General features: G+C 34.3%; 1 protein-coding gene across 1 annotated transcript; it reads right to left on the bottom strand.

Annotated features, from left to right (window-relative positions):
* Positions 1 to 3,104: 3,104 nt before the first annotated feature.
* On the bottom strand, positions 3,105 to 3,751 carry LOC106409067 (dehydration-responsive element-binding protein 1C-like). Its single transcript, NM_001315935.1, is given in 1 exon segment — positions 3,105 to 3,751. A coding segment is annotated over 1 exon segment (647 nt).
* Between the last annotated feature and the right edge of the window lie 12,504 nt (positions 3,752 to 16,255).

The following is a 16,255-nucleotide window of genomic DNA, read 5'->3' on the forward strand; positions in this document are numbered from 1 at the left end:
TAGAATACTAACAAATATATATATGGGCAATTGATTCCATGATGTATGAACAAAGCCGTGTCTACGGTGTATTAATAAAGACATTCACCTCATGCTCTGATTAGTATAATTTTATTTGGGGCCCCAAAATTAAAATAGTTTTTAGTCTAGTGGTTTTTCTATCTTCGTAACAATTCTTTCGCGAGAATTTGACTAACTCACCTTCTGAATTCAACTACTTATATGATATAATTAAAGCATATTTACGTAATAAATTTATCTTTACAGTTTTAGACTCGTGTATTTGGTGAAGATGATATATTGTATTAGAAAAAAAATTTCATTATAGTTGTAAATAATTTTTTTTTAAAAAAACTTGCCTTAGGTCTCCTAAACATTCTCACTGTATATGAAGTTTTATTTTCCTGCTAACTTGTTTTTGTAAAATTACTCCCGAGAAAAGGTTTGGATTATTGATTCGATGTGATATGTGAACCCACGTTTTGTTTTCGTGGTTTGCATTAAAAGATCTAAAATAGTACCAACAGTTTTAGTCTTCAGTTGTCATCAAACTTATACCACTCACGGGTATGCAGAGAGATCTTTTGCTATGCAAAAACAAAATATCTGCAACTTTTACTATTTGAAAATGTACCATAATTTTCTATTACCAAAGTACTTCAGAGCGTTTTCTGCTATCTACTGAAGTATTTGAACTTTTAATTTATTTAAGTGCCTAGTACTTTTGTTATTTACAAAAAACAGCTGAAACTACTTATGTTTTAGTGCCCATACTTTTACTATTCACAAACAGAATCCAAAAGTTTTGATATTCGGCTTCAAGTCTTTATCTATTCATAGAAGTTCCCATATATCTGTTATCCATAATATGATAATAATGCACACAGCTTTTGCTAGTAACTAAACTTTTTTATTTAGATGTCTCAGGAACTTTTTGTCAATAACAAATACACGATGAGCACTTGATTCGTGAAGATGTGGAGTTTATTTTCCTTCAAAGAAAAGGTTTGGGGTATGGATATGATCATATGATGTGATGTGTTAACCCCCGTTTCGTTTATCGGGTTATGCTTTTAAAAGTCGAGCGATATAAGTAGTAGCATGCATCGACTGTAGTCTTTAGCTGTCATCAAGACGTTTACCACTTACGGAAGTGCTCAGAGATATTTTGCAACTTCTGCTATTTGAAAATGTACCCAAGTTTTGTATTATCTACCAAATGGCCTCAAATTTTTTACTATTTAATTAAGCACCCGACACTTTTTCAATTACCTAAGAACACCCTCAATAGAAATCTATTACAGAGGTTCTCAACATTAAAACAATTAAAAAATATTACAAAAAGAAAGAATATGTAAAAAAGTCAGAAGGGTCATTTGAGATATTCAACAAAAAAAATTCGGGATACTCATTACACGTCATTCTATAATTTAATAAACTTTTATTTCATTTAAAATATAATCAAATAATTAAATTGTTATAAATAGTAGTACTATACTGTATATGGTTAGATATTTTGGATGCTCTAAGTACTTCACATATCATTTTCTATTTGAAATAAAAAAATTTTTAAAAAATTGTCTAATACCTTGCTATTTACAAAAAAGTTTTGGAACTTATTTATTTATGTAATGCATATACTTGTTCTATTCACACACACAAAACAATGATATTTTTAAGTGTACCTAACTTTTGATATCTGCTAAGATTACCACGAGGCATCCCTTTTTTTCTTTCTGCTATCCATAATAATGCCACATGCTTTGACTCTTCATTAGATACCCCATAAATTTTGCTAAAAAGTAATAACCGAAGTGTTCCATATAGTTTCTACATGAAGTAGTATTCATGACTTGGTAGTTGGTATTCACAAAAAATATCGAATTGCCTGGACTTTTCCTATTTAATATTTACCAACTATTGAACATCTGCAATGATAACCAGATGAGATAAGTTCCAAGAAAAGTAAGATCCCTGTTCTCTCTCCTTTAGCTCTGTCCTCTCTCCTCGATCCGACACAAAGGAAGGATGAGATGAACTTCAGTCGGAGTTTCTCTAACTCCGTGTTATAGATTTGATTTCTGGGAGTCGGTGATTTCTCTACACCGTCGTCGCCAGCTTTGGGTTCCGAGGATTGGTGGCTCCGCCAGCATCGGTTTGTCGGCTTTCGTCTTCGGGAAGCGGTGGCTTTGACAGCATCGTTTTTCGCCGGCTTTTACCGGTTTCCGATCTATGCTTTTGTTCTCTCTTTGCTCAATCGACTCTCGACTGAAGACTCCATGTTGGTTGTTCTTGGATCGATCGTAGACGATTGTTTTATGGAAGCTTAGATCTATGGTTCGTTCTTCTTCGAGGCTGCTCTATTGATCGGCCTCTTTAAGGATTTGGTGGATTTGAGGGCGGAGTTTGATCGCCGTTGAAGGAGGTTTCGTTTGGGTCGTTAGATTCATGGTGAGGGGTTCTTTCCGGTGTATCTTCGGTGAACACCGGTGGCTCCGGTGATGAATCTCGATATAGGGGAGATGGAGGTGTCGTCAACACGTGTTCCTCATCGGTGAGGAGTCCAACACGTGTTTTGGTTCTGTTAACAGGATGACACGTGCATGGGGAAAGCCTAGTGGGCTTCGGATGTTGGATTTGTGGCCTCGGGTTTTTGGGGCGCCGGGTTCGGTTTAATGTTTGTTTGGGCTTTGACCCATAACGGTTTTTTAGTTTGCCCTTTGGGCATTTGTCATGTTTGGTTTCTGGGTTTTGACCCATCAATAATAATAGATGGAAAAAAAAAAAAAAAACCAGATGAGATAAACTTTTATTATTTTTAGATGTCTCGGAAGTCAGAATTTTTTTTGTTGGTTCAAAGTCATCAAACTGAAATTTCTTTCTTGCATAGGAGAGCCAATAAGATGATTATGCTTTTTTTTTTTGACAAAAGAATAAGATGATTATGCTGCACACAAAAATACTAGCATTTTATAACACAATTGTTCAAACATTTACACTCAGCTTCCACGTTACCTAAAAAAAAAATGATACCCATAAAAAGGTAGAATCCGAAAATCAAAAAGAAGTATTATACCAAAAATGGAAATAAAAAATCTTTGTACTAATAACTCCAAAGGGACACGTCAGCATCTCCGTCAAAGTCATAGGTATGTCCGAATTGTACGGACGGAGGCGGCAAAAGCATTCCTTCAGCCATACTAGCCAACAAGGCCGGCATCCCGAACATGGACTCCTCCTCGTCCATATAAAAACCATCGTTGTTTTCCTCCGTGAAAATAGCCTCAACGATCGTCTCCTCCACGTCAATGCCATGATCCGCCGTCGTATTATTTATCTCAGCCTTAAAAGCCACCGCGGCTTCAGCAGCCGCCTTCTGAATCTCCTTGGGGCATGTTGTCTCCGGGATACGGAGCCGCCAAGCGGAGTCGGCAAAATTGAGACAAGCTGATTTGCCGCGGAGGGCTATGGCGGCGACGTCGTGAGCACGGGCTGCGATCTCGGCTGTTAGGAAAGTACCGAGCCAAATCCTAGATTTCTTGTTTGGCTCCCTCACTTCACACACCCACTTACCTGAGTTTCTCAGACGAACTCCTCTGTAAACTGGGTGACGCGTCTCTCGAAACTTCTTCCGGCCGGCTGGTTTCTTCGGACAGCTTGCGGCCAGCTTCGGACAATACTCTTCGCCTAATGTAACCGGAGACTCATGCTCGGAGCCCAACAGTTCAGAAAAGGTAGAAAATGAGGTCATTGTTGAAAACTCTTTATAAATAAAAAAATAAAACTGGATAAGGTGAAGTATAGTAAGTACAAAGATCTATGTTTCGTTGGTTTGATAAATGTTTAATTTATCTCTCAGGTGGATTCTAAACTTTGTAGTTCGATAAAAAGCTGGGAGTGAGAGTTGGTGTTTATAGGCCTTTGGAAATAGAGGCGAACACGGAGTTTCTGGTTCCTGGAATGACACGTGGATATGACACAGCTAAGCGATCCCACGGCTTGTGTATGCGCTGTTTTTATTCACTAATAATATTACACGTGTTCTGTGAAAGGACTTTTGACTCTTCACTCGTTATCAAATACTATAATTTTATTAATTATTTTTTAAATTTGTGCGAGTGTGTGGCTGTTTTGTGTTGTGTAGGGCAACCGGTATGTAACTATTAAATTCCATGAATAAACAAAAATGGGCATTTTTTGTCAACCGTCTAGAAAATAATGGACACAATCGATCTGCAAAGAAGATATTTTTTGTGCTCTCTTTTTGTTTTTTTCCTTGTTTTTTTTTTTCCGTCTAGTGATATTATTTTTTTCCTTGATATTTTAAGTGCTTCTGTGGTTTTTTTCAACAATCTTCATGATTTTATTTTTATTGATATTTGAATATCCTCTATATGTGTTTTTTTCCTCGACACAACTATTCCTATAAGGCTTAACATTTCAACGATTATGGTTTCAAGTATCCAACAACTTGATATAATGATAACTCTCGTTGGAGTGTTATGATTACAGATTTTTTTTCTTTACTTCTTATATACTGTATAGGTCTAATAAATGAAAGTTCAATTACAAAGCATCATATAAAAGAATATTTGTGTCTAACCAACATCGTTCTTAGGCTAATGAAAAACAAATATCTATATATATATAGAACATTTAGGATAATCCAAACAAACGTGACAAAACATCCACACGAAAAACAATCGAAGAATATATATGGTGAAAGAGCGAAACCTTACTGAAATCAATTAGCACAGTCATAAAGACAAAATATTAATGTTCTTTCGTGGCATGCAATAGACTTTCCATTAATCCAATGACGCTATTTCAAATCAAATGTAATTACTTCTAGTTCTAACTTCTAAGTGATAGAAGATTAACAGAAAGTACTTAATTTTTTTTACTTATATAATATTAATATAGATAATTTATTTAATTAAAATTTTGAATTTAAAAGATCAAATCATTCGCACATTCACAGAGAAGAAAACAGGTGATTTAATTGTATAGTGAGAAGAAGAAAAAACAAAGACTTTTCTTTCAAAACATTTCTATCTCTCTTTCTTTTATGTCTCCTCAAAGGAAAGAAACCTACATGAAATATCTCGTCTGAAGTTGCTCTTGTTCTAAGTGAAAGAGATTAAAAAGGAGAATAGGTGCAGCTCCGACGGAAACTACTCAAAAGAAAAAACTTTTCACGAATATAATATCAATAGAGCTTATTGGTTCAACTAAATTATAAATTTAAAAGATCAAATCATTCACACATTCACAGAGTAACAAGTGATTTTACTGTATATTGAAAAAAAAGAGTTTTCTTCCATCTATCTCTCTTTTTATTTTTCAGTGGAAAAAAGAGAGATGAAATATCTCGTTTGAAGTTGCCCTAGTTCTTTTTGTTCTCTCTTTTCAATCGAAAATATAAGATAACTTATTTTCTATTATTTTGATACTGGTCTAATTTGGAGTAGGAAAAGAACAATTTATTAAGTACACGATGATGATTAGTTCTCAAGTTCAAATAAAAATATAATATTCGATTGTGTCTCTTTTATCTTCAGTCAGATGTTTTTTTTTTTTTAATATAATATTCGATTGTGTCTCTCTTAACATGTTTATTGCAGGTCTCTTAGGTTGGGTCTCTTAGTGCAATATAAGATACGGTCTTTTAGCTTTTAACTAAAAAGCTAAGAAACTGTATCTTATATTACGTTAAGAGATTCAAACTAAGAGACCTGCAATAAACATGGTCTAGTCAGATGCTTCTTAAAGTACTAAAGTTGTATAATATAATAATATAGTTAGTTTTTAACGCATATAATAATATAGTTAGCGTAAGATGAATTGAGTAAATAATTGACCACCATCGAATGCAAGCATGTAACAATGCATAGCTTCGTCTGAGCCAAAGGATCAGACAGATACAACAGCAAATTAAACATCACTCTCAGTCTCAAAGTATATCGATAAAATATCTGAAATCAAAAATAATATCTATGAAAAAACTTGTGGTCTAAACCTAAATCACGTGGGCGCGAGTATTTAAAGCCGGACGTTCGATCAAACTTACAAGATTTTCTATTCTTACTATAAATCCAAAAGGTAGTATCTCTCTTTAGAATATCATTGCGAGTAAGAAAATCTCCAATCACTACAAGGAAACAACAAGGATACTAAGGAAAAAAATCGTCGGAATTTCGTCGGAATAACGTTATTCCGACGACATATCGACGAAACAAGTCTTCGGAAATAATTCCTCGGAATTTCTTCTTTCCTCGGAAATCCCTCGGAATTTTCCGACGGAATTCCGAGGAAACAAATTTCCGAGGAAATTCCGAGGATCACTAGTTTGTCGCAAATCTCCTCGGAATATACCGAGGAAGAACTTCGTCGGGATATTTCCTCGGAAGTTCATCGATCGATGCGTTTTTGGACATATATCCATCGATCGATCCGTTTATAAAAAAACGTTCGAAATATACCGAGGGAAAGGTGTCCCTCGGTATATTCCGAACGTTTTTTATAAACAGATCGATCGATGGATATATGTCCAAAAACGCATCGATCGATCGAGTAGAAAATATAATTAATTTTCTCGGAATGTAAAAAATATTAATTTTTTTTTTAAAATAAAATTTTTGAAATTTAAATTCGAAAATATAAAATTAAAATTAAAATTGAAATCATATTAATTAATATTCAAAGTTTCACAAATAAAAATAAAACATTCCGAGTTTTTGGGAAAAAAAAAACTACGGGTCTGGCACGTCTGGGAACACCTCGTTCGGGTACATCCTCTGCATCATCTCCATCATTTGCTGGTTCAGCCTCCTCTGTGCCTCATAGCCCACCTGTTGAGCCGTCATCCGGGTCTCCAACAAAGATATGCGATCATCCTTGTCATTCAACTGAGCCGTAAGTACTTCTGAATCAACAAAGGGCGGTGGTGCAGAAGAAGGAGGAACCGACCGGGTGCGACGACCCAAACCGACCAAACGTCCCAAATAATTTAATCACAAAAAAAGATTTATAGATATTAAAAATATTCAATAAATATATAAAAAATAGTTCTAATAAAAAAATAGTTTTAATAAATAAAAAATAGTTTAATAATTACAAAAAATAGTTTTAATAATATATATATATATTAAAAATATTTTTAAATCCCAAATAATAGTTTTTAATCACAAAAAAAGTTTTATAGATAATAAAAATGTTTTGTAAAATCCAAAAAATCGAATTTATATACAAAAAAGATTTTGTGAAATCCAAAAAATGGAATTTATATAGAAAAATCGTTTTGTAAAATACAAAAATCGATTTTATATACAAAAATCGATTTTATAAATACAAAAAATATAAAAAAATTATAAAAAAATTCTAAATCAATTCAACAAAACAAATTATTCAACCAAATCACAATTCTAAACCTATTATACAACCAAATCACAATCCTAACCAATCACCCTAACAAAAATCTATCAAAACTACACAAAAACCTAACAAATAGAACCTAAGAGAGTGGTATAGGGTCCTTACATGATTTGTGTAAGAGAAGGGGGAGATCGCCGGAGATATCGTCGGATTTCAGGGAGAAATCGCCGGAGAGAAGTGAGGAGTCGCGCAGAGGAAGAAGAGAGAAATGAGGAAGAAGAAGGGGCTCGTGGTTATAAAACCCTGGGGTCCGACGGACATTATCCGTCGGAATTCCGTCGGAATTCTAATTTCAATTTTCGCGAAATATTTGCCCGGTAAAATGAAAATATTCCGAGGAAATTCCGACGGATAGTAAAATAGGAACTAGTGTTTGGGGTTTCAAAACATCAATTTTTTTTGCCGTATTTCATTTCTTATACAATTGTACTGCATACCATTGAGGATTCTTTGTATAGATGAGCATAAACCATGAAATAACAAATTTCAAAACTAATTGAAAGTATTCACTTTACCGTTCATTAAAAGGTATAAGTGTTTCTCTTATGTTGTGGGATTTCGTTCATACAATCGGAAAAGTGTTAACTATACGGTAAGGAACAAATTTTTGACTTCATAATGAACGTAAGACACTTAATAAGGGTTATATAGGTGTTATTCAAACCGCAAAGCGTTGTTTTCGGTTTAAAAACCCTATTTCCTCGGAATTTCCTCGGATTATTCCGAGGGAATTCCGAGGAAACCCTTTTCTTCCTCAGAATTCCGTCGGAATATTCCGAGGAACTAGTGTTTGGGGTTTCAATACGTCAATTTTTTTAAACGGATCGATCGATGGATATATGTAACAAAACGCATCGATCGATAGAGTATATCAGGTGTTCCTCGGAATTTCCTCGGAATATTCCGAGGCTTTTTCGAGGAAACAGGGTTTGGGGTAACAATGTGATCGATCGAGAACAAAATCTCGTAAGTTTTTTTATAAACGGATCGATCGATGTATATATATCCAAAAACGCATCGATCGATCACTAAGATGGACCAATGCATAACAATGTGATCGATCGATTAGATTATCCCATCGATCGATCAAGAATCTCAAGCGTTCCTCGGAATGTCCTCGGAAAATCTTGTAAGTTTTTTAATAAACGGATCGATCGATGGATATATGTCCGAAAACGCATCGATCGATCACTAAGATGGACCAAAGCGTAACAATGTGATCGATCGATTAGATTATCCCATCGATGGATCGAACAAAATCTCGGGAGCCTTTTTTTAAACGCATCGATCGATCCGTATTTGTACAAAAACGCATCGATCGATGCGTGTGCGGGAAACAAAATTATAAGGCAAAACACGAACTTTTTGGATCAAAACCTCAGAACTCTCATCCCCTCCGATTTCTCTCTCTATAATCATCCGATTTGAACAATTTTGGGCTCTATTCCCCTTGATTTTTTGAGCTCTACCTGATTCCTACACTCGTTTTCACCCTAAGACAGGTATACTCCGCGAATCTCCACATTCTCAATTCGTGTTCTTGAGCAATTTTTTGGGTTTTGTGAATTTCTTATTTTCGTGTTGATTCCTTGATCAAATATGCATGAAACAGATGTTTAAACATGGAATAGAACACAATTGTCTGTGATCAACGAGTTTAGAACAAGATTTGAGATGATTTAGGGATTGAGAATTTTTTTCAGTTTGGTTTTTTTTATCACAACTCGATTTCGCCTTTCATTTTCATGTTGATTTGAGTTCTTAATTGATTATAACCATGTTGAGAGCAAATCGTTGTTGAAATACATATTGGAATGATGAACCTGGGGAATGAACTGATTATGGATTGATGTTCCTTAGCTGAGTCGCTAGTGTTTACTGAACTCGTGTTAGTATTGTGCTGCTTTGAAAAACATATACTGCATACTCACTTGTTTCAAAGATTCTATTTTGTAGAGAATGAAGCGCACGAAAACATCAGCAAAGAAGAACACACCAGAAGAGGGTTCGTCTCAGCAAGAGAAGCAAAGGCCAAAGAAGTGGGATAAGTCTGATACCACCCACTACAAGAACATGAAGAAGGTAGCCGTTTCGGCTACACAACTAGCATGTCCTGAGACAATGACAATATTGGGAATTAAATCAGACATTGAAGGGTTGTTCCAGAACATGGGTCTAGGCCAACTATGCAACCTCAACGAACCCACTTATCCGGAGTTGGTATGCCAGTTCATAGCATCCGCATACGTCAGCCATCCCGATGATAGCCATCAGGAAGGTTTTCTGGCATTCGAAGTGCAGAAAGTATACTTTGAGGTATCTTTCACAGACCTCTGCGGACTATTTGGATTGAGTGCAGGGGAGAGGACATCTGGTCTTTATTGGACTTCAGAGCTGTTGAACTTCTGGGAAACGATTGGCACAGGGGTTTATAGATCTTCTCAGGCAAAGGAGTCACTTATCCGGAACCCAGTACTGAGATATGCCACACGCCTCATTGGCTCATTGCTATACGGGACAACCACAGCCGCATCAGTCACGCAATGGGAGTTGTGCCTACTGTACCAAGGTGTGAGGTATTTGCTACCGGCATTTGGAAACTCTACATTCCCACCTGCTACTGCCTTCAACATGGGAGCGGTGCTGGCCGCAAACTTAGCAGGATACAAGGGGAAAGTAACCAAATCCAAGAGCAGTGCATGTGGATTTGGTGCAGTGATTACTCAGATCCTTACACATGTGGGTGTAGACTGCGAGAACCATCAGGTAGCACTAGACAGATCGAACAACATTGCTTGGAACTACCTGGATGTCATTTCTCTAGTAAGTAAGGAGTTCATAGCTGGTCCCCACTCGAGGATCGATCGGTATGGTCCTTACGTCTACGTATTCCAGGACCGAGCGAAGAAAACACTCTACTGCCACCTGCCTCAGATCGGCCTGACTGCTCTACTTTCAGAGGCTGCAGTTGAGTTCCTACCCCCTGCTACCGCACTAGTAGACAAGCCATCCTTCTTCACGCCAAAATATTAGACCAAAGGTAAGGCCGTGGATGATGAAGAATGAGAAGATGAGGCTGCACAAGCCATTCCAGATGATTCACAACCCCATCAGCTACTCCCATCAGACTCCAGCCAGTACAAGCTGCAAGAGCTTCCACCGAACGCCACTTCGCGCCAGCAACAACATTGGAGAGATCAGAGCATAAAGACAAACAACGACATGCTACACAAGATCTGGGCTGCCATTTCACGTATCAGGCCGTGTCGTTGCCAAAAGGATGATGTAGTTCATCGGGACAACTCTCCATCCAGCTCTGGTTCGGGTTCGAGTGGTACACACAGGGTAAGAAAGAGGTCCAAGAGACCCAAAGATGCAGGAACATCTGGAGCAGGAGACGAGGAGTAGGAGCTATCACCGGCCAGTATTGCCATTTGATTTCCGACCGCACTATTTTATTTTCTTTTCTATTCTAACGTTTTATGGTCTTATTTTCTGTTGTCACACCAGGGACTGTGTAAACTAAGTCTGGGGGAGGGTACTTGTCATAGTTCCATTTAGGAATCTGCCATAACTTTTTCGGTTAATTTTGAACTTAGTTTTTATTTTATTTTTTTCTTAATTATGAGTTCGTATTTCTTTTACATGGTTTTTTCGTTTTATTTGGTTGTGTTTTGAGTAGTTTTTAATTCGTATTCAACTTTACCTTGCTAGATAAACCAAATAACTAATATCTGAGTACCATTCTTTCTGCTATCAACTGCAGGCTGTGAAACATGGAAAAGCCACAAACATTGATCAACCAACAACATCCATGCTTTTAAGAATGTTCAAAGGATTCAAACTGACTGACCACTCAATCTACTCAAATTTTCTTATCTTGGGGCTTGGTATACACTAGGTTCGCTAGTACTACCACGTTCATAATCAGTTTCCCCATGATGATACCAAATTTTGTAACTTCGTGTAAACCCACTCAAATATAGATGAGTCCAAGCATCCCACTCTTTAATAACCTTTCTATTTTTACAATTAGAGCAAGGACATCTTAACATACCTGTTTTTGCTTCCGGTTGTCGGTGAACTAACCCCATGAATTCGGTTATACCTCGTTGGTATTCTTCCGTAAGCAGTCTCGTGTTCGATCCAAATGAGGTCGATCGATCCACGAACGAAAATAATTTGAAGAAGACATATTTTTTATGAATCAAATTCGTGTGTAAATAGAGTAAGAGGGAGGATGAAGATATGGAGTAAATGAAGAGGAAGATGACTGCTTGTATTTATAGTTTAAATCCTGCCAACAGACCGAGGAAATTCCGACGGAATTCCGACTCCAACGGCTAGTTCGTCGGAATTTCCTCGGAATTTTGTAAAATCCCCCAACGGCTCTCCAACGGTTATAATATTTCCTCGGAATTCATCGGTGTTTTCCGAGGAACACATTTTTCCTCAGAATTTCCTCGGAATATTCCGACGGATTGATATTTCCTCGGGATTCCGTCGGTATATTCCGAGGAAACCAAATTTTGTGTTTCCTCGGAATTTCCTCAGAAATTCCTCGGGATATTCCGAGGATTTCATTTTCCGTCGGAATGTCCGTCAGAATACCACTGTTTTCTTGTAGTGAATAGCCCCTTCATTTTTTATGAGTCCACTCTTAAAATAAAAATCTGAAGGGATAATTCTCCAATGGTGACCTTCAAATTTTTTCTCTTAAAAATTTATATTTTACAATTCTTTCATCAATTTCAGTAATAGTTCATTATAGTCATTAAAATTTTATAAATTAACAATAAACTCATTAATATATGGTATTGACATAATTAGTAAACATATTTAATTATAACATCAAATTACTTATAATAAAAGATAAAAACATTAACACATAAAATTACATATAATAATAAAACATAAACAATTCAAATTACAATATATATATATATATATAATGCAAAACTAATCAATACGATTATTTCCATAATGCTCCCAAATATGCTCAATCAAAGCATTTTAAGTGATTAATGAGCTTCCTTATTTTTTATTCGAAGATTACGTGCTAAAAATTGTTGAAAACGCATATCTTCGTTTATGGCCATCTCAACTTTTATTGGCGGCGCCGGTCTTGCATCTCGAATCGGTGCGTTGATATCTCGTTCATCTTCAATTATCATGTTATGCATATAATACATGAAGTCGTTATATCATGCAATACCTCTTTTTTCCAATAACGTGAAGATCCTGCGACGATAGCAAATTTGGCTTGTAGAACTCCAAAAGCTCGTTCAACATCTTTCCGACATGATTCTTGTCTTGCTGCAAACAATTTTTTCTTTGGCCCTTGGGGATCGCTTATTGTTTGAACAATTGCTGACCATTTAGGATAAATACCATCGGCCAAATAATAACCCATTTTTTATTCTTGACCTTGAATCGTGTAATTAGTTGTTCGAGCGGTACCTTGAGCAAGTTTGGAAAATAAATTGGAAGAGTTCAGAACATTAATATCGTTGTTGATTCCCGGCATTCCGAAAAAGGCATGCCATATCTGAAAGAAATGGAGGCTGAAAATAAAATCATGTTGAAAATTTAAACTCCATTGATGATATTAACACTCGCCAGTTTATCCGATCTGAACAAGCAAGAATCATACAAAAAAGAACTCAACAACAACAAACCGAAGAGAATGCTCGAAATTTATATCGAGAATACTTTGGTGATTTTGGAGGTTCAAGACCAAATTTACCTTAATATTAGTATTGTAATATATATTTCAATGTGTAATATTTTAGCTTATGGATTTACCTGAATATTAGTATTGTAAGATATATTTTAATGTGTAATATTTTTGTTTATGTATCTTTTATTATGATGTAAAATATTATGATTGTATTATAATTTTATATTTGTGTAAAATTTTCGAAATAAATTATGTGAAATAATATGTTTATATTATATTTTTATTAATATTAGTATATATTGGTATATAACATTTATTAATATATTATTATTTATTTTTTTTTGTTTTTTACAGCAATATATTATTATTATTTAAAAATAATTTTATAAGACCACAATTATAATATTTAAGTGCTAATATAGTTATAATAGTAGAATGCCAAACAAGAAATAATAAGTACACAATCATTAAACATATATAAATAGAAGGACTAAAGTGAAAAATAAACAATGTTTTAAAGACCGCTACAGTGCCCTTTCAAATTTGAGGGTGTACTGTTTACCCCTTTAAAATTTGAAGGGATGAATGGATGTTGGAATACAAAAGCCTTTAAAAAATAAGAAGATAAATGGTTGTTGGAGATGCTCTAAATATGGACAATGAAAACAAGAACCGAACTAAACCAACCAAAACCAAAAAGAAATTGAATAATCAATTTTACGGTAAACTAACAGAAAAAACTCTGTCAAAACTTATATTATCTAAACAATTTTCTTTCTCTAATATTTAAAATACTGAAAAACTGAAAGAATTGAATCAAACCAAATAGAATATCAAGTGTTCAGCATATCAATCTAGAAGAGTTTTTCATGATTAAATTAATAAAACTAATTTGAAAAAGAAGAAAATTGAGGAGAGATAAGAGAACATTTCTTTTGAGAGATAAATATGCAGTTACACATTTTTCTGTTAATGCAATTTTATTTGTAGAGTTTAACTGTATTAATTAAACTTGGCCAAATGATAGAAAATCCTTTTTCAAGGAAAAAAACTCATAACAATTCTGATGTTTTTTTTTTTTTTTTTTTCTGATGTTATTATTCGCTAACGAAAAACATGTCTCTCAGCTTAGCAATTCTCTCACCTTACTATACTGACAATCGTCAGAGTAAAAACAAGACAAAATACGAGGGAAAAAGGAGTGGTAACGTGAAGAAAATGACAAAAATAATAATAATGGTATCTTGAGAGGAAAGTAAAGCTTGAAATTGACGTAACTCGACAGTGAGAGGGACCAGAAAAGGAAAGGTAGGGACAGTGCTTCCGCTGGCCACAGTTACCGGACCGGACCCATCTTTCTGTTTTTGGATCGATCTCTACTAATAATTTAATGATTGTTTCGGTTTTAAACTCTACTTTCGTCAATGTTACGTGTTATCCGGTTATCCCTAAACTAGATTACATTCAGAACTGTTGGAAATTTCTGTTGGAAATTTCTAGTATTATAATAGAATTATATTTATAAAATACATTCCTTACATTTTAGAAATATTGTTTTTGATAAAAATAAACTATGGATTATATATCTTATATATTAAAACAGAAGTCAGAACTTTGATTCATGTATGATTTTTTAAAAAATATATCTAATGGACTTATTCCTATAAAATCATGTTACATTTAATTTCTAATCTTATTATTTAAATTTTGGGTCTACCAAAAATTTTTATTGGGCTATTAATAATTGGATTTAAAGAATATATGATCTATTGGATTTATAGATACTATAAATTAAAAAGATATAATTTAATGTTGTAATACTATACTTCCATATGTTAAATATTTAAATATTTGTCGATGTTAACTTTTAAAATTATAAAGATTTTTCTTAAAATAACAAAAATCATATTATCTAACAATGATTATTTTTTACTACCTTAAACCAGTGAATTTTTTTTTTAAACTATATAGTTTATTTTAAAAATTAAACAAAAACTAAATACTTAATTATTTACTCGATAATATAAATCTATGAAGCGAAAAATTTAATTTTTTAAAAAAATTTCTAAATTTGTGAAATGTTACAATATCTTTGAATATGACAATAAAATAATATTTTACTGATCTTTATATATATAGTTACGATTTTAATAATGAAATAATAATCCGAAAATATATATATATAAGAAGATACAAATACATATGAAAGTTTGAAACAATCTACTCAATAAAAAAATAGACCGTAAAGTTATTATGTTTTAAAAATTAATAGACACATATATTATAATATATACCAATTTAGAATTAAAAACAAAATATTTATATAAAAATAAATGAAAACAAAAATAAACGCGGTTGTGCGGGTCGAGATCTAGTTACCATTACATATATAGCATATGTAACCAGCATACAAGTTTCTCTCGAGCTTTTCTGCATTTTTCTATTAGGATGGATGGGCAACTAATTTCTACCATTTCTCTTTCAACTTGCGTGGACCTCCAGCCCATTTTGGACAGTCAGGACTCAATCAGACCAGCTTTCTTGTGGATCCACATAGAATATCTACGATTCTACATTAAGATGATTTTTATCATGGGGTTTATTTTCGTTTAATTGGGAACATGTTTGCACTAGAGTCTTTGTAAGAAAACTCTAGCCACCTTTTTAATATATTACACCAAATTTTAGCAAAAAAAAAAACTCTTGCACATATATAAACATGTAACTTGAGAAAAAATGAAATACGACTTATAAACACTAGGGTATGAATGGTGACCAGGGAACGACGAGGAATAATGCATTCCCTAACGTTCCTAAAAAAAATTACCATTCACAAGGAATAATAATTTCCTCTCATTCCCTTTCATTCCCTTTTTTGTAGAGAATTAAAGAACAAAATTATTCCTTGTCAAATTTGATAAGGAATAACCATTCCTTTTCATTCCTGGTATTTTATTCCCGTACATTCCTTTTTTATTCGTTCCTCTTGTTTCCCGGATGGTCACCAGTCGGACCCTACAACTTTTATATTAAGATTAACTGACTAAAATTTTCCGTTTAAGGCCATGTTCGTTTATTTATTCAGACGCTGCATGTGTCGGCCCTGGCCTAAAACAGATAAAACATCTGTTTTATGCATCA

The sequence above is a fragment of the Brassica napus genome, chromosome C7, assembly GCF_020379485.1.
Source record: "Brassica napus cultivar Da-Ae chromosome C7, Da-Ae, whole genome shotgun sequence".
In the NCBI taxonomy this organism is placed as follows: domain Eukaryota; kingdom Viridiplantae; phylum Streptophyta; class Magnoliopsida; order Brassicales; family Brassicaceae; genus Brassica; species Brassica napus.